The sequence below is a fragment of the Rhamphochromis sp. 'chilingali' genome (genome assembly GCF_963969265.1).
Source record: "Rhamphochromis sp. 'chilingali' genome assembly, chromosome: 4".
Classification (NCBI taxonomy): Eukaryota; Metazoa; Chordata; class Actinopteri; order Cichliformes; family Cichlidae; genus Rhamphochromis; species Rhamphochromis sp. 'chilingali'.
This window is the reverse complement of record NC_137948.1, coordinates 12,921,480-12,940,207: the sequence shown is the minus strand read 5'-3', so window position 1 is coordinate 12,940,207 and position 18,728 is coordinate 12,921,480. Positions and strand designations below refer to the sequence as shown.

General features: G+C 39.1%; 2 protein-coding genes across 2 annotated transcripts in view; one reads left to right on the top strand and one right to left on the bottom strand.

Annotated features, from left to right (window-relative positions):
• Window positions 1–1,235: 1,235 nt before the first annotated feature.
• On the top strand, window positions 1,236–5,602 carry xpa (xeroderma pigmentosum, complementation group A). The gene is made up of 5 exons (XM_080880048.1): window positions 1,236–1,636; window positions 2,876–2,981; window positions 3,492–3,657; window positions 4,479–4,596; window positions 4,691–5,602. The coding sequence occupies exons 1-5, from the start codon at window positions 1,366–1,368 to the stop codon at window positions 4,843–4,845; spliced, it is 816 nt and encodes a 271-aa protein (XP_080736174.1). The 5' UTR covers window positions 1,236–1,365; the 3' UTR covers window positions 4,846–5,602.
• Window positions 5,603–6,321: 719 nt separating this feature from the next.
• Window positions 6,322–18,728, bottom strand: part of kpna7 (karyopherin alpha 7 (importin alpha 8)) — a 30,044-nt gene continuing 17,637 nt past the window's right edge. The window contains exons 3-14 of the mRNA XM_080880799.1: window positions 10,052–10,149; window positions 9,810–9,953; window positions 9,653–9,738; window positions 9,223–9,391; window positions 8,950–9,049; window positions 8,659–8,741; window positions 8,144–8,230; window positions 7,873–8,049; window positions 7,453–7,686; window positions 6,902–7,084; window positions 6,639–6,785; window positions 6,322–6,476 (exon numbers count right to left, since the gene is read on the bottom strand). Of these exons, the coding sequence (XP_080736925.1) occupies window positions 6,390–6,476; window positions 6,639–6,785; window positions 6,902–7,084; window positions 7,453–7,686; window positions 7,873–8,049; window positions 8,144–8,230; window positions 8,659–8,741; window positions 8,950–9,049; window positions 9,223–9,391; window positions 9,653–9,738; window positions 9,810–9,953; window positions 10,052–10,149 (1,595 nt within the window). The 3' untranslated portion in view covers window positions 6,322–6,389. The remainder of the gene's footprint in view (window positions 6,477–6,638; window positions 6,786–6,901; window positions 7,085–7,452; window positions 7,687–7,872; window positions 8,050–8,143; window positions 8,231–8,658; window positions 8,742–8,949; window positions 9,050–9,222; window positions 9,392–9,652; window positions 9,739–9,809; window positions 9,954–10,051; window positions 10,150–18,728) is intronic.

Genomic DNA, 18,728 nt, shown 5'->3' with positions numbered 1-18,728 from the left:
TTTGCGGCAATCTTTAAGAAGTTTACAAATATAAAGCTCTTCTTTGATGTTGGCGGTGTTTTGCTCCACTCTCTGCCAAGATGATCTCACATAACTTCACTAATATTGAGGTCTGAGCTCTGGGGAAGCCAATTCATGACTGATAGTAATGTGTGTTTTTCTATTTGGGAATGCTTTCGCTGCATTACCAGTGTCTTTGGGATCATTGTTAATAGTAAATGGTCTGGTTCTTATGTAGCACTGTTCTACTCGAGTATTCAAAGCACTTTATATGACATTACTCATGGACCCATTTAAACCCATTCATACAATTTTTTAAAATGCTATTTCTACCTAAGTGCTTTCTATACAGACTACAACGAAAGCATCTGAGAGCAACTCGGGGTTCAGTATCTTCCACAAGGATACTTTGGCATGCAGACTGGAGCAGCTAGTAATGAAAACACCAATCTTCTGATTAGTAGATAATCTGATCTTCCAATCTGAGCAGCCAATCAGATGTTTTCCAGATGATAATACACAGTGGATCAGAATCTTACCATACTTTTTCTGTTTGTACATCCATCAATTTTGACAAGACCGCTGACTAAAATGTAACACCAAACAATAACAGTGCCTCCCTTGTGTTTGACAAATGACTGTAGGCTCTGCTTAGCTCTTCTTTCCTAATATCCACCATCAGGTCCATAAACCCTGTTGCTACTGAAGGACCATATACACCTGTCAGGCCCTGGGTCTGGTCTCTGTTGTTTCTTCAAGACATGACTTTCAGATACTGTATGTGTTTCAGGCCTGACAATTCTTTTGAATGAAGAAAAAGTCTGGATAGCTGTTACTAAAGAGTAACTGAAACATTTTAAGAAACTCTGGCTCATTGGGAGCTTTATTTAAGGATACATTGTATCCTTTCTTTTTGACTAAGTTTAGAAAATAATAATAATAATAATAATAATAATAATAATAATAATAATAATAATAATAATAATAATAATAATAATAATTGGAAATATTGAATTTCTGGTTTTACAATCACTAAGCCATAAGAATCAAAATGAATATGCAATATTTTATTATATAAAGTGTAATAAATAGATATGTGGACGTTTTTGAATTCAGTTACTATTAGTCCGATAGCGGTGTGCTTTACTCCACACGGGGTCAGACAGAAGGTGGCGGTATTGCCCCCGAAAGCTGTTTGAAAATCACCAAAAGACCCAAACGAAAAAGAAGCCGGAAGCATTCAGCTGTCAGTTTTGTAACAACAATCTAGTGCTGGACTTTGCATGGAGCGAGAGGGACCGGGGCAAGTTCTGCAGAGTAATTTAATTCATTGCTCTGCCGTGATCGCTGTGTTTAGAGAGCACCATGGATCCGTCACAGGCCGAGACAGTGGATGGTGGTGCTTCGAGTCCCAAACTCGAGCTTTCCCCGGCGATGCGGGCTAAAATCGAGAGGAACCGGCAGCGGGCGTTGATGCTCCGACAAGCCCGTCTTGCGAGTCGTCCTTTGTCCGCTGTGGAGGGCGCAACAGCGGCCAAAGTTTCCAAGACCATCGACTCGGGAGCTGGGTTCTTTATCGACGAGGAGGGAAATATAGAGGGAGAGCAGACGATCAAGGTAGTGGTGCATCAGCCAGGTGTGTGTTTAGTTAGACAAATACGTGCTCGTCTCGTACTTACATTACAGTTTTTCTCAAATGCTAAAACACATGTCACAAACGTTACCACCAGGTCCCCCAATGTCCAAACACAACACCCTTCTCTAAAGCTACATAAACACAACCACACCTTCCCACTGCAAAACTCAAACTCCCACACCAAGAGAGCAGCTCGAAGCTGTCAAAACTGTAAACACTATACACAGCATTACACACTACAGCAAAACAATTGAAAACACAATGCTCAATTTGTGAGAAGGTTCTTTGTTTCATAACTGCCAATGCATATTTTAGAAACTATACAGTAACGGATCGTCGTAGATCTCTGCAGAGGATTAGGCATTTAGATTTGTGAGTTTCATATGAGTAGTATAAATCTATAGAAAATCCTGCATGTACGTACACTACTGTAACACAACTCAATGCAAAAACAGAATCTATTGCACACAACAGTAATCTTGAAAACATGAACAGGGTGTGAAGTTTTTTTATTTACGTTATTCATACCACACACACACCACAATCACTGTGCGGCATCATGTCGCTGAGCTGTTGCTCGCATCTCGTCCGTAATGATGGTGCGAGGTTGTCTTGCTCTCCCTCCTGGACCTTCTCCTCTCCCATGTTGGCCTTCTCCTCTTCCTCGTTGGTCGCTCCTCTTCCTCCTCTCATTTGAACTCCTCTTCCTCATTGGCCTGCTCCTCTTCTTCCAGGGCCAGCTCTTCTCCCTCCTCTGCATCAAATTCCTCTTCCCCTGACTCTGCCTTCATCCATTGTGTTTGTTTGGAACCTTCAGCATACTGTGCACTCTGAACTTGCTTTTACATGTGGGTACAGCATTAGCAACAAGTGTCTTCAATTTTGAGTCATTGTGTGTAGTGAATGACGCCAGGTGTGTTCCCTGTGTTCAAAGATTGGTGACTGTGGCAAGCATTTTGCATCACATGGGCTTTCATTTGAGAATATGAGCAGAGTTGTTTTGCAACATGTGTTTTAGCAAGAAAAAATGTGTTTAGATTTATGAGTACAGAGGGTTGTGTTTTGTGAATTGTCTTCATGTGACATGCGTTTATGGTACTGGAATATGGTGGCTACATTTAGTAAATGTGTTTAGACTACTGGTCATTTGGGTTGCAGGATTGGCTTTTGTGTTTTAACATTTGAGAAAAACTGTATTTACCTTTGTTCTTGATCACTGTGGGTCTGCGTTGTTTTCAGCTCCGGTGATTGAACCAGAGTACCTGATGTGTGATGAATGTCAGAAACCCTTTATGGACTCGTACCTGAGCAACAGCTTTGACCTGTCTGTGTGCGACAACTGCAGGTATACACTTACACACACACCTGATGTGTTTGCTGCAGTCTGTGTGCACAATTAATACGTTTATATTTATTAGATTTATTTGGTGACTTATATTTTAAAACTTTGAACCATAAACACCTGCAAGCCTCACTGATTTCCAGTGTTTAACAGCTGTTTACAGTCATGCTCCCTGAGATCTGGAAGAATTTGGAGGATGAATTAACACCTCCTCATGTTACATGTACTGAACCTTTTTTTTTTAAACAAAACTAAACTAAGGCTTCATCATGACGAAATTTAAAAAAAGGATGATTTGCTGTCATTTACTGTGTTTGCTTGTGCATTCTATATTAAGCATTAAGATACCTAAACATTTTGTGTTGGTGTCCATCACAGTCTATGTATTTAGGGGCTTTAAAGTGCAATGTTTTGGTCATTTAGTTGCCTCAAACTTTTTTTGTGTATAACTGTCAACTTTGTTTTATATAGTCGTACAACTAAAGATCTATTTTAAACCTATTTCCTTTTCAGGGACAATGAGGAAAAGCACAAGCTGATCTCCAGGACTGAGGCTAAGCAGCGCTACCTGCTGAAGGACTGTGACCTGGACAAGAGGGAGCCTCCTCTCAGGTTTATACTGAAGAAAAACCCCCATAACCCACGTTGGGGAGATATGAAGCTCTACCTCCAGCTGCAGGTATGAAAATATGCGAAGGGCAGTTCATACAACTTTTTTAACCTATATTCACGTTATGCTAATATTCTTTAGCATTCAGTGTTGTGTGGCTAGACTGCTCACTGTGAACTTAAATATAGTATTTCTGTCTTAAAAAGCTTAATGTATGTGAAACTTTATTCATATAAAAGAAGTGAAGTGATTGGTTCGTAAATCTTCACTAAAAACAAGCAGATAATTGTTTTGTTTTGTTTTAAGTTTACAATGCACACGTTTTATGACACAAGCTTACCAATTAACTGTAATTTTAACACACTGTGTGTTAAAAATCATTAGTCATTAGATTTGTGATAACATAAATAATGTGAAAATACTATTACCCAAGAAATGAGAGGCTGAGGTGTGAGTAAACCAAAGTACCGCTAAATGTTCAGGAAATGTATTAGGGTGTATGTTTTGTAGATTATGTAAAAGTCTCTTTTACATAATCTTAAAGTGAAGAAGATGGTAAAAGTGATTTAAACTTGCAGTCTTTCTAATGGACAGCAGGGGGCGATTCCTTTGGTTACAAAAAGATCTATGAAAAAAAACTTAGTTCCCACTTGGTTTAGTAACTTATTAATCACTTTTAAACATTTAGAATTTACTAGCTACAGTGTGGCTGACTAGTCCTCGGTTTTCCAGATATTAGCTTCAACCCAAAACCAAAGATGGCTGCAGCGAAATGCTTAAATTTCAACTTTAAAGCAGAATTTTACAATTCCAAGGGGGGCATCATGGTGCCAGTGTCCATCTTACCTGTACAGTCTATGGACCTGCTAAAAGGTTTTTGTATATTACAGGTGGAGAAAAGATGTATGGAGGTGTGGGGTTCAGAGGAAGCTCTAGAAGAAGCCAGAGAAACAAGAGAAGAGAACAGAGAGGTGCAGAAACAAAAACGCTTCAACAAGAAGGTCAAAGGTTGGTGTTTGCTTTGAGCCAAAATTCTCCCCTCCCAAATGGGTTACACTGAGCATTGTTAAACATCAGCTGTGTGTCTCTGTGCGTGTATCAGAGCTACGCAGAGCAGTAAGGAGCAGTATGTGGACCAAAAACACCACCGCTCACCAGCATGAGTACGGACCAGAAGAGGTTGTAGATGAAGAGGAAGACCTCTACAAGAAAACGTGCCTCACTTGTGGACATGAGCTTAGCTATGAGAAAATGTAGAGACACACGTCCACAAACACTGTTAAAGACTGATGTCTGGTGCTTCGACAGGAACGCAAGTTTCCAAATTCCTATTTGTATTTTTTCCATTTATAATAAATAGCAATAAAATGCTCCACCTAGATCACATAATAGGGGCCAAAATCACCATTGTATTCAACACATTAGCAGTAAGTTCTTTTTTTTAATGGCTGTTGCACATCTTAGCTTGATTGCTGACTCAGTTGTATTTTTAGCCATACCTATGCACATTGCTTTTCATTGTTCTGCATCATTTGAAATTTGGCAAGTCAAGGAAAGCATGATACTGAAACTTTTTGTGTAAAATGTTGTGTAAAAAATTGTAGGTCTTCCTTGTGACAAATAGGACATTTTCCAAAGCTGCTGCCTTCTTAGAAAAAGTCATATCTTAGGAGGGCAGTTATGAAAGAAGTCTGCAGCTGTTGCCAGATGTCTAAGACTAGAAGTTCACATCACCTGCTGTAGTTTTGTTTTCATCATGGCTTTATGCTCAAGGCATTCTGGGAGTCAGTCCAGTGCCAGTCTGCCAAGAGTATCAATTTTCAATTGATAAAGACATTATCAAAGAGCATTGGCCAGATGCACCAGTGCACACACTTCAACCTGGTCTGACCATTGTGAATTTTCACATCTTGGTTTTTATAAATGTTATTTTGTATTAGCTTTAAGGAAATGTGTAAATTTCTTTATTTGTAACGATGTAATTAAAAATTCTCTAGTTGTAAAGTTCTGAAAATGCTTTATTTATAGGTCCCTTCTGTTAACTAGGTCGTCTGTAATGCTATTCTACAGAGCAAAGCTGTAGTTCGTGATCAGTGTGCAGCCACATCTCAACTACATTTCAGTGGTATGTGAAGAGGATGGGTGGCTTTGGCAATTCATGCTTTTGACTTAGTCTTCTACTTCCTCACAGTGCATGTGAGGGGTGGAAAGTGTACTTCATTATACTTTTTGCACGTCAGAGTGTCTGAATTACTAGTTCAGAGTAGTCAGCCAGACTTGAATGCTTAAATTTCAGTAAAGGAGGGATTGCCAACTCATGTTCAGTTTTAATAAACTTCAGAGTCACTACCAACTGTAGGAAGCAGGACATGATCCTGACAGTTTAGACACTGGTGGTGGTAAAGATGAAGCAGGTGGGGACGGGATAAAGGAGAGTGCCACAAATGTTCGAGAGGCAGAAATAAAGCACCTTTAACTGAGGCCAATTTTCTTGTCAGTCTTCTGCAAGCTAATGATTTGCCCAGAGTGATACAGAATAAGTTACAGCGCAGGAAAGTAGTAAAGTGAAACTAGCAACCCGAATTCCAGCAATGCAGTTGACGTCTAGCCCTTACTCAAGTTTACACTTGAGAAGTTGCAGATTTAACCGTTTTAAATGTTGGAAAACTTGTGACATTTTAGTTTGCTGTGGTTCACAGGTGCAATGAGATTTGCCCAAGTTACCCATGACTGTTTAGTACCATTGAGATCATTCCTTTATTCAAATTTTCAACATGAATTCAAAACATACAGAGTCAGTTTTAAAATTCAAAGGCTTTCTGGACATCAGGGCTTTGAAAAGCAAATTCATCCTCTGTTGCATCAACCTTCTCACCATGAGTGTCACTCTAGATAGAGAGGGGAAGAGAGAGAAAAAAAAAATTTTTTTTTAGTCAGCTTTCAAATCAAAATGCAAAAATAAAATACAAATATTAGTACAAGTTCCCAACTTCAGATTACAAAGTTTAAGGCTTACATTATAACTGTTCATCCACACAGCTAAGACTTACATCACTAAAGTACTTCTCAATTATGTTATGTGCAGCCTGATACACCATTTCATTGTCATGGTTCTGCAGCATCTCAATGCGGTCCAGTCCTCCCAGCTCTTCAATCAACAGGCTAAGCTTCTCCATCTCACCAAGCTTTTCTGCAGCCTGAAAAAGTCACAGCCAACCCCACCAAACATAGTATCATTTAGACTTAAATCTCACTGCATTTTAATTTAGCCAGATTAATGCATTTTATAATCTGCGACATCTTCTGCCCTCACCATGAAGATGTTGTTTATGGCATCCAATATGACCAGAATGACTTTAGCATCTTTGACCTGAAGTAGGTTAATGATTGCTTCCAGAGCACCACTCTGCACCAACTGGACTACCTGCTCCACAGTAGCCCCACTAGTCAAGTTTGTCACAGCCCAAACAGCTTCCCTCTGAGTTTTGAAGTCACCCTGAGACGAGGAAGAATATTTACAAAAATAAAATATTTGGCAGCTGAACAGATAAGCCCATTGTTACTTGTGAAATTGGACAATTTTCTGTATTAAAGAAAAAAAAAAAAAGAACCTAACATACTGATGGCTAGCTTACTCAGAATCTGAACGGCACTAGTGTTTAAGTGCCAACTTTCGGTGTTGATTTCAGCCCATTTATCACAACTTCACTTGGAAAAGAACTAAACTCCTACACTTCATTGTGGCCTTTATCCACAGAGTGATGGCTCATTAAAACTACGTTGGATCAAGTAACCCAGTAAACACAAAGGTGGTGTACACAGTTTTACACTTTGAATTCAGACTACAGATTGAAGGCTACTCACATTTCTCAGTAAGTGTACTAGAGGAGGAAGCAGACCACAGGTGATCAGCTGTTGGATTTGCTTGCATGGACCTGCAGCAATGTTGGACAAGGCCCATGCTGCCTCCTTCTGAATACTGGCCTTTGGATGCCTCATTAACTTGGGTAAGACATTTAGAACTCCAGCATCAATTGCAGTCTCAGTCTGTAGGTCAGAGCCACTCACTATGTTCCCAATGGAGCGGAGAGCTGGGGTCTGGTTGTCAAAGATTTATGGAAAAAAAAAAAAAAAGTATATGAAGTGATCATTCATATTCAAATGCAACACTGAGTAATGACAGAGGGGAAAGTATTAAATCTTCGTATCTCATGTCAGATTTTTAACTTATGCTCAAGTGACAGACCCTTAAGTTCAGAGTAGGGGTGTGTGTATATACACTACCATGACACCAAGCTCCTGGTGACTCATGAGCTCCACCAGTCGAGGAACAATACCGGTTTTCACTACAATTTCAATGCGGTCATTGTCACCATCAGAAAGGTAGGAGATTGCCCAGCATGCATCAGATAAGATGTCCTTGTCACTTAGATGAAGCAGCTGGACCAGTGAAGGAAGCATCTACAGAAGCAGAAGATGTAGCTTATCAACTGGTGGATTTGGAATTAAGATGTGCAATCTGATCACGTGTCAATACAACAGTTCCTGATCTTACCTGCTGGACTGCAGACAAAGGTGGAAATGGATTCTTGTTTCGACACAGGTTGGACAGAGTCCATGTCAGGTTACGCAAATAGCCAACCTAGAGTTAGAGTCAATTACAGTTTAGACTTGAAGTTTCTTTCACCATTTTACTAGTTATCTGATAATACTATTTTAGTAGCTTTTAGTTGAAGAATCATGCAGTTGAAGTATTAATAATAATCTTCCTCATTAGAACTTATTTGACCAATTTGATGCACTCATTGGCATTGAAAGCCATCAACATGAATTACTATACACTAGAACCAGTTAAAGGCAGTCAAGTTCCTTTGTGGGAACTTCAGTTTGACAAATTAAAACCATAGATTTTTCAGCATAATGCATTTAAACCAGTCATGATTTGGCAGTGTGGTTAAAGTGCAAAGCTAAACCTAGACTCTACCAAGTGCAGGACAATCTCAAATCCAGAATATTTAGAAGTTATCAGAAAAAGAGGACAAACACAAACAAAGCTTGCATAAAACTGACCGGTGTGTCTGGAGAGATTCGAGACAACAAGGCTGGGATGACATTGCACTCAATCAGGACATCGCGATAAGTTGCACCATCACCTGAGGAGTAGTTACATTGTAAGCATAACAATGAAACTGAAGTAGAGGACTGGATTTTATTTTCCATATTCCTTTGTTTAGTGGGAAGACCACAGAGTTACTCAGCAACTGAGGTGCTTTTTGAAACTCATCTCAGATTCCCATTTTCAACACCCCCCTTTGTTAGAGCAAAGCCAGACATGACAATACATTGTATTTAAGATTTAACCTGCAATGTTCCCAAGAGCCCAGACAGCCTGTTCACTAATGTGCAGCATTGGCGAGGACAGCAAAGAGATGAAAGCTGGTACAGCCCCATGTTCCACCACCTGAGGGTAGACACACACATTTAGTCTGCTCTGAAAATGGCTTGAGGAGGTTACAAGGTAAACCCAAAGCAGACATGTGACTATAATATGTTGAATATTGACAATATCCAACATGTTGATAGATTACTGTGAAATCTGTCCAACATAACATTAATATCAGACAGCTTTAATACCTGCTGTGTATGCCAAGAGGTCCCAGAGGCAATGTTTGTTAGAGCCCAAGCTGCTTCAAACTGCAGAGTTGGCTCATCGTCCATAGACAGGAAGGACACAAAGTTAGACAGCAAACCAGCATCTATAATCTCCTTCAGAGGAGGGTTACGCTCTTGAGAAAGCAGCTTCCTGAGGAGACGATTAAAAAAAAATAAAAGTTAAGGTACAGGCTTTACTTTGCTCAGTTCACTTGTACCCAATAAATTCTTGGGTGTCATTAACATTGTATAAACGCCCATTACGGTTTCCCCACAGGTCCCATGTGATCCCTGAAATTGATGTTTTTCTTTACAGACAGACTGAGCTGGTAATCATCTGTGAGATGGCAAAAAGCAAGGGTTACATTTGAAGACAGTATCAGACAGATCATAATCATCCCTGAACACTCACCGGGCTGCCTGACAGCCTCGGGTCTGGGACTTCCTGCAGTCGCTGTTCACGTCTTTAATTATGTCCTCAATGGATAAGTGGGTCACCTGGATTACAGGTATGTTGTTAGAGTCTCTGCTAGTTTTAGTAGAGTTATTAAAGGTTTCTGGAAACTTACCAGCTCGTTGGGGATGTAGTCTGGAGACAGGGCCTCCTCGTCCGGGAGGGACGACAGCGTTATATTTCTTCTTTTCAAGAAATTTTCATTCTTGTGAGCTTTGCGCAACTCCACGCATTCCGTGATCCTTTTCTCCCGAAGTTTCTACAGGAGTAGATGGTGTAGCTCAGATAAAATAACCCATTACATAGAACCTAAAAAAATAAATAAATTTAAAAAAAAAAAAATCATAGTCAACTTACTGCTGGATCTTTCCCCTTATTCTTAAATTTGGAGAGCCGTTCGTCGGTAACGTTTTTGGTGGGCATGTTGGCCTTTGAGCGCACAGTAATCCAAGCTCCTGAAATAAAAACTCAGTGAAACCAACCGCCGGGTGATTATATTTGTCAAAGCCGCCTCAGGTGAATCAAGTTAGATGTGATTATTGGAGGAGTCGTGCTGATTCATTCAAGCGCAGCTGTGCAGGTTTCAATTAAGTAACGAACTTTAGGGCTCCCGCAAGGTCACTTTCAGTCTACAGCAAGAATAGAACGAACTGCTTCTTTTAAAAATATTCGCAAAAACAATAAAATAAAATAAAAGCAAAAAATGTAATTCTACTACAGACTGCCTTTTACTAGATTTTAATTTTATACGGATCATAGCTCAAATTAAAGGCTGGGGATTTCCATTTTTAAATATTTTTTTTCCTATAATGCACTCTGGAATACACATGATACATGCATAATAATACATATATATATGTACACAGTTATAAGAAATAATTAAACGCTAGCAGCCTAAATTCCTCGCACTGGAAATTCTGGGGGCTGCAGACGCTTTTGCGTAGGATTAATCTTAGACGGCAGAGGGCAGCACAACATAACAGACAAACTGCTTGCATTTGATCAAAAGAACTGTGACGAAGTTAAAGTCCCTGCTAAATAAAAAGAAGATTTTAAATGTATAATTAATTAGTTCGTGCCTATCGAACAGTTGGTTTTAATTCAGCTGTTTATTTTAGTATGAAGAATAAAAGAAAAAAAAGGTGGAGCTAAACAGTGAAAATGAGAAAATAAATAGATCGAAGTAGTGAAAGAGAAGAAAGTCACTGACAGAGAAAGCTAGCTAGAGAAAAAGTGACAGTGATGGAGTCTCGTCTTCCTCTGTAATGACCAGGAAGGGCCGAACAATAGTCAGAGGTTTCCCTCTGACCAAGTTATACAGTAATCACTTCCTCTTGATAACACTCACACACGCAGAGGGTCATGCGACTGTAAGGGCTCAGACTCATGTGCTGTACTGTGCTGTATAAACACACCAATTTTTTCTACTTCCTCGCCTACAATCAAACGCACAACACAATGCTCATCACAGTTGTTTCCTCTAATGCAGCACCTCAAGAGTCTTTCCCAGACCAACTGCCTCTCTTCTACACACACACACACACACACACACACACACACACATACACACACACACACACACACACACACACACACACACACACACACGCACATATATATATATATAAATAGGGCATGCAAACATAAATCTATCCAGCTCAGGTTTACTTTAAATGTGCTTTATATATACAGATAAAACAGCTCAGCCCACTGCAGCTCGACCTCTGCCCACCTGTATAGCCCACTGAGAAGGTCACCAAGCAGCTACAAGGCAGATGTTATACTGAAAAGGTTTTTATACTGAATATTATACATCAGTGTCAGTCATTTGAATGAATCATTAAAAATTTAATTATAAAACAAGGAAAAAGAATGTAAATTCTCCATTTGTGTCATCCTTCCCTGTGTCTGTTTCTCCGGCTCTGCTGTTTTCTCAGTCCTGCTTCACTGTTACTGTCAGATGCAGGAAACCACAGAGGATAATAGAGATGAATGACTTCTCATGCTCTCTGACAACTTATTTTATTGTCATTGAGAGGTCAGAATGTCCTTGAGTGGACAACCAAGCAGCTGTGAGCCTTCAGCAAAAGTGTTATAAGAAACACAAAGACTTAAAGCATCCCTCTCTATGAAGACCCACTTCTTTAATGAAATGTGAACTTTCTGGACAATTACCTGGTGAATTAGAGTGTGCTACCATGTGTGTGTTTCTGTTGGACTTTTGACCTGGAAGTGCTTATGGTTCCTCAGAGACACCCCTGAGGGTGTGGAGTGTTTCTGTCCTGCCCTGTTGCTTTGACTCGTTGTTCATGTGAACAATGTGGAGTGATTGGAGGAAATTCCACTGTGCAAGTTCAAGGCATTCACACAGTCACACCATACATACAGAGCCCACATACAAGTTAGCAGGAACGCTTGCTCTTACACAACACAGTATCATATATCAGGAACTCCAATGCAGACCTTAGCAGAAAAGTATTAGTTCAATTTTATAATTTATCATAAAAACATTTCTTACCAAATTACAGATGTAAAAATGTACTGAAATGACTAAATATCACTTTCAATTCAATTTTAACAGTTTTCCATAAATAAAAACATTTCAAAAAAGTTCAAATGAAATGACAAAGCAAGCAAACACAATAAATGCATTTTAGTAATTAATGAAAAAACCCACAACATATATATTAGAAATGCTAAACAGATAAAAACTGAGAAGGGAAAGAAAGACAGAGGTAGATATAGACAAGGGAAACAAACAGAACGACAAGGCCAATATGATATATATGAAGAAAGTAGAGTTTCTTAAAATGCTCCTCTAATATTTTGCCATATAGGCAGAGTTTGTGGACACATGCAAAGTGATTTCTCATATTTGGGGACTTTCAGTACTGTAAAACCAGTCCCTTTCATATTTTTCCTTTTACCAGGTTAAGTGTACTTTAATGGCACGGACAACTTTTACTATATGATGAAAGTGCAGCATGACATTTACGCTCACAAAAAGACACATAATCATTACGGTGATTAATGCATTGTTTATTGATGCGTTATTGGTCAGTTGTGAGGTATTTCTAAAAGATTTTTAGTACCAAGATTTTTGTTACTGAATGAGCGGTACAGCTTTTACTGGTACAGCATCTGGGCTACAAACTACAAACTGCATTTAAGAATTTATTAGCAGCTGCTAGAATGAGAATTGCCATTTACACTCAACAAACATTTCATTAGGTACACATCACTACCAGTGGGTTTGAACCTTTTCCCAACTGCCTTCGTTGTGTCATAGATTCAACAAGGTGCTGGAAACATTCCCCAGAGATCTCAGACGTCCATACTGACATGATGGTTGATCTGGTTGCTGTAGATTTACCGACACCACATCTGAATCTCCCATTCCACAAAATCCACCACATCCCAAAGGCGCTCTTCTGGATTCAGGTTTGGTGACTCTGAAGTCCATTTGAGTACAGTGAACTCACTGTCACTGTTCAAGAAACTAGTTTGAGGTCATTTGAGCTTTGCAATGTTGTTGCAATATTTTTCCAAATTTGTTTTGTCTATTTTTAATGAGTCAGTGTGAACTGTAGCCTATGTCCTATTCTTACATCAGTTGCACCACGTATGGTCTTCTGCTGCTGTAGCCCATCTACTTGAAGGTGGTGCCTTCAGAGATGCTCTTCTGCATACTTTGGTTGTTACTGTTACAAGTTATTTTTTACTTATTTGAGTTACTGTTGCCTCTCTGTCTTTCTGTCCCCTGGCCATCAACAAGGAAGTTTTTCAGAGCATTCTCTGTAAATGGCTGTGAAAATGTGAAAATCCCAGTAGATCAGCCATTACTGAAATAATCAGACCAGCTTGTCATAAGCCAAAAACCTGCCACATCCTGAGTGATTTTACCTGTCTTCCCAATTCTGTTTGAACTCAGTTTGAACTTCAGCAAGCCTTCTTGACTATGTTTACATGCTTAAATGCATTGAGTTACTGTACTACAATTTGCTGATTAGATATTTGTGTTAAACAGTTAAACAGGTGTATCTACTCTGTAGTCTATGACTGTATAAGTAAAGGTGACCATTTACCTTTATACAACATTTATACATAACATTTTTACTAAAAGCCTCCCTAATATCCTAATAATGACAGTTAATGGCTTACTAGCAAAAGGTAAGTCTAAAGTTCTAAGTATTTCATTACCTTTTAGTAACGTCATCATTTATGGCTTATAAACCCTGTGCAGGGCTCTCAATGTTGCAGCTTAAAAGGTAGCACATGTTTAAACTGTGGCTTGTGCATTAAGTGTGATAATATTGGTAATAATCCTTTTACAACTTCCCTCCCTTCCTCCGTGCTGGCCCTACCTTCCTTCAGTCTGTCTCCCTATAGATCTATCTTATCGTTCGTCTCTTTTGACTTCTCTCCCTCCCATCCTCCCCGATTCTCAGAACAACTTGAGGTGTCTATGGGAAATCATTAGTATAGATTGCTCTGCAGTGCTGCATCAATACACACACACACAAACACACCCACACAGACATCAAGATAACATGCCCTCCCCACTTCTAGCAGGGGAGATATGTTGCAGCCCTCTTTGCTGTTTAAAGTGCATTACCAAGGACAGATTCTTGGCAGGACTTTACTTGTTCTAAGTGTGTTAGTCGCTATTGTTTTTTAGAAATGGCCTGGACGCAGTCGAACAAACGCATTTCCAAAAACGATGACAAACACTCGTGCAGTGTGGCAAAGACAAAGGTGTCCCTTGTCTGTCTGTGAAAGTCAGCGGTTCTCAGATATCAAAGCCGAGGAGAGAGCAAGAACCACAACAGGATATGGGTTAGAGTGACAGAGAGAGATTTGAGTGTGTGTGTTTATGTGAGATGTGTCAAACATGGAGGGAATTTCCATTGAGAAAACCAAAAATTTGATACTGATATTAGACATCTTTCAAATTCTCAAACAAACTTACATGAATGCTTGCATTTTTTTTATCACTATGCACAGTTTGTACTTGCTATCAAGCCTCAGGTACAACCAATTGCATTTCAAACATCTCTCTTTTTTGCCCTTCTCTTTCTCCTTCTCGCTCTATGTCAGATCTGCATTTAGCTCCTGCCTATTAATATTTCATGTTGGCCCTCCAATACCTGCCTATCAATATCCCAGACATGACACACCTCAGGTGCAATCCATCATACTCATTACTGACCAGGCTGCAGAATTGTGTTTGTGTGTGTGCATGTGTTTGTGTGTGTTGATGGATAATTTCTTTTTGCTGACAAAGCCATAGTTGTTGGTCTATATAGACAGACTCAACAGCTGGGAGATCGAAAGCCATTCATCATTTACTTTAAAACTACACATTAACACTGTTACGTGTGCACATAAATGCATAGACATTCACATAAATACACAACAGATGTTTACTGTCAATCAGGCAACTAAGGAAAAAAATATATGAAAAATTAAGAAACACTGAATACATTTTTTTTAGCTGGGTTTAATTAACGGATCGTTTCATTCTTTAATATTAGTAACCAAAATTGATTTTTTTAAAAATGCAATTCAATGCAGCTCTTTGCATTTCTGGTGTACTGTATGAAAAAGATATAAAGTAGTCAGGCTTTAGTATGGGGAGAACCAAACAATTTGCCTGGATCGTGTTGCCCTGCCGTCATACTCCTCTGATGTCAAATGTGTTGAACAGACTTTTCTGCCTTCATGTTATTGAAATGCTTAAATCCGGAGAGCTAAGCATACCTGCTGTGCAGCCATGCACACCACATGTCTATACAGTACTTTTAGCAGATAATTCCCTGATTTTTTCCCATGTTGCTACATTAATATGTATAAATATACCAAGTTTATGTTGCGGTAAACACAAAATCGGTCAAGTTTGTGTGTATTTATTTTGATGAATTATAAAAAACTGGCTGTTCACTGATACCAGCTGCAGTCAGACCAGTTGTGGTTAGGAAATTTGAAATGTTTACATTGGCTCTGTGAACTAGCGAGAAAAAGAATATTTCATGAAGGTTTTTGACTTTTATTATGCTACACTGATGCTTGGTGAGAATACAGAACTGCTTCAAAGTCAAGGTTGAATTTTCCATTTTAGATAAAATCACAGCTACTGTTTCAGGAAAGTTATTCACTGCAGAAATCCAATTTAAGTTTTCATTTTTCTCAGTCAAAGATGTAAACTGCACAGGAGGTCAAACCAAAAATAAGAGTGTTCCTGAAACATGAAGGCAACATAAGTACAGCGTTTTGTCCTGAAAAGAAAGATACTGCTGTGCCAACTTGACACAGATGTGCGATAGTTAACACCTGTGATAACTGTTTGTGGATGTAGTAAAAGGGAATGAAGACGTTTCATTATATTGTTCTTGGGCCAGTCCAGTCAAACTATCATCAGCATGCAAATGTTAGTCTTGTTTTAATCCATTTGTGTGCTTTCAAAGCAGCTGTGCTATTTCAGCACCTTGGTGACACGCTGTAAAACGTGGAGTTTGTGGAAAAAGTGCACCAATTAACCCAGTCCAGTAATGGTGCCATGGTTCTTACCCATCAATCCATTTTATTAACCCATTTTTAGCCTGCGCACCTGTTGGCCCTAATTTGTGGCTGCATACTTAAGCAAATAAATCCACAAATTAACAAAGTTTAGTTAGGCTCTGAGCTGTATAGGCTCTGCTCCTGAATTATACATTGATTTGTATTTTTCAAGTAACATGCAGCCTCGGAGAGACCAAGTGGCATTATCTGTGGATCAGCCAACTCCCCGTAACAAGAAAGGGAATCAAAGCAGTGAGAGAGACAGGGCGGGGCGGAGGGGGTGCAGAGATGCATGGTAGAGAACTTCAAAGGTGAACACAGAGTTCACACAGATATGAGGCTCAGACAACAGGGCAGAGCCCACATAGACATACAAAAAAGAGACGGGGCAGAACTAAGAACATACGTACAATATACAGAGTGTGTGTGTGTGTGTGTGTGTGTGTGTGTGTGTGTGTGTGTGTGTGTGTGTGTGTGTGTGTGTGTGTGTGTGTGTGGTGGGGGGTCTGCATTGCCGATACTGTCAACAATAACTTCTTTCACTCTTGTTGTGAGTCTGTGCGTACCAAAAAAAAGAAGCAGCTGGCAGGCTGTCAAGAGAAGTTGGGGGGCTTTAGGAGTCCAGTCAGGTCTTTGGAAGGTTAGGTGGTGGATAGATTTTATTGTGGGGGTCTGAGCCAGGTATCAGGTGTATCTAGGCTGAGAGGCCCCTTACATGGGCATCCTATTCACCTGCTGCCTGGATCTGGACAAAGACTGGGGCTCTGGGGCTCTGCTAGGCCACAGACAAACCAAGTAACCCTAGAAGGTCTTAATGGCTCCAAGATGAAGGGAAGATGGTTGAAAGATTACAACATGGGAAAATGTTGGGTTAAAAACACGGCTTTTTGATGATCTGAGGTGCTGCCGTCACCAACGTGACTTGTTTCCCACACTGCTATTTTAAATGTTGATTCTCAGAAACCAGTTCAGTTTTTGCAAGACTACACCTGGTGTTGCCAGTTTCATTACTTGTGTGATTAAAAAATGTAAAGACCAAATTTATCTGATTATTGCAAAAAAAAAAAAAAGAGCAAATTGTGCCTTTCATGCACTGAGCACTCTGATCAGTTTATAAAAAGCTTTTTTCAAAATTTAATATATGAATTTTCGTTATTTTTATTTTTATTTTTTTTGTACACATCTTTAAAATTAATTATTATTAATTATCAGTGTTTCTTTTAATTTTGTTTCTTTAATTGGGGCAATGCAGAGAGACACATGTTGAATTTGGTTTAAATTAGTTTTGTGGAAGGGATAGTAAAAATGAAACCTTATTAGTGTAGTTAGTAAGTAAATTGTATTTATATAGCACAATTAAAACCAAACTGCTTTATAAAAAACTAGAATAAATAGTTTCCTAAAAAATGTATGCTACATGTATGTACAGTGTTTATGCAATAACTCAATAGCTCAACAGCAGCTAATTCAGAAATCAGAAGTTTATAAAAGCTTGACAGAAGAGGTATGTCTTTAGCTTACAGTTCTCGTCTGTGTCAGGTGACTGAGGAGCTCATTCCAAGGTCTTGGTGCAACAAATACACTTTGACTGTGGGATCATCCGGAGTGACTGAAACACAGACTTTAAAAATTTCAAAGGAGTATAGGGCACATCATATCTACCACATATGCAGGTGCAAGACCACATAAGGCTTATACTGAATTCTGTAATGCACAGGGAGCCAGTGCAAGGCTGCTAACACTGGAGTAATGTCCTCTCTCCTTTCTGTCCCAGTCAGTAATCTGACGACAGCATTTTGGGCTAGTTACTAAAAAAATACTAAAAACAAGCAATAGATGACTAATTCCAGTATACCAAGCAGTACAGTAGACAAGTTTAGATGTAACAAAGGAATGCTTAAATGTTTTAAATAAGGATTACTCCGGAGATTGTTCTTAGTCGGAAAAATACTGCATTTATTTGTTTCCAAAATTTCTAATTTGCATAAAAGATTATCCCACAGTTCTTAACCTTTGTTTGAATAAAAAGGGTAAAAAAAAAGTCCAGGTTAGTGGAGAGGTTAACCCTATAACCCCATGTTTCCAGCTAAAATTAGATAATGGTATTGCCCAAATTGCCCAATTGGTTTTAAGCAGAATAACAGTAATTATAGAAAGTCATAATAGAAAGGGGAGATGGTTCACATGTTGTATTAACAGGCATATATGTGCACATTTGTATTATGATACTCTAAAGGTGAAAAAGTTCAAACCTAGTACACTCGCTCACCACAAGCCTTGCTAATAATGGCATGTGTGATGTCTCACAAAATATTAACCAAAACAGTGGTTTGCGTCTTATTCATGTCATATAATAAGTTATTAAAAAAACTCTTACAGCTGTTTTTGATTGTGAAGTTGGAAAAAAAATCCAAGTACATCAAGGAGTGAACAGATGAGACTAGGTCTTGTGCAAATACTTCAAATGCTCAGCTGT

Excerpts from the sequence above, each read along its gene's own strand:
- xpa (XM_080880048.1), top strand. The coding sequence starts at position 1,366 with ATGGATCCGTCACAGGCCGAGACAGTGGATGGTGGTGCTTCGAGTCCC. Across the intron at positions 1,637-2,875 it reads GGTAGTGGTGCATCAGCCAG|CTCCGGTGATTGAACCAGAG; the intron begins GTGTGTGTTTAG and ends CGTTGTTTTCAG. Across the intron at positions 3,658-4,478 it reads AGCTCTACCTCCAGCTGCAG|GTGGAGAAAAGATGTATGGA; the intron begins GTATGAAAATAT and ends TGTATATTACAG.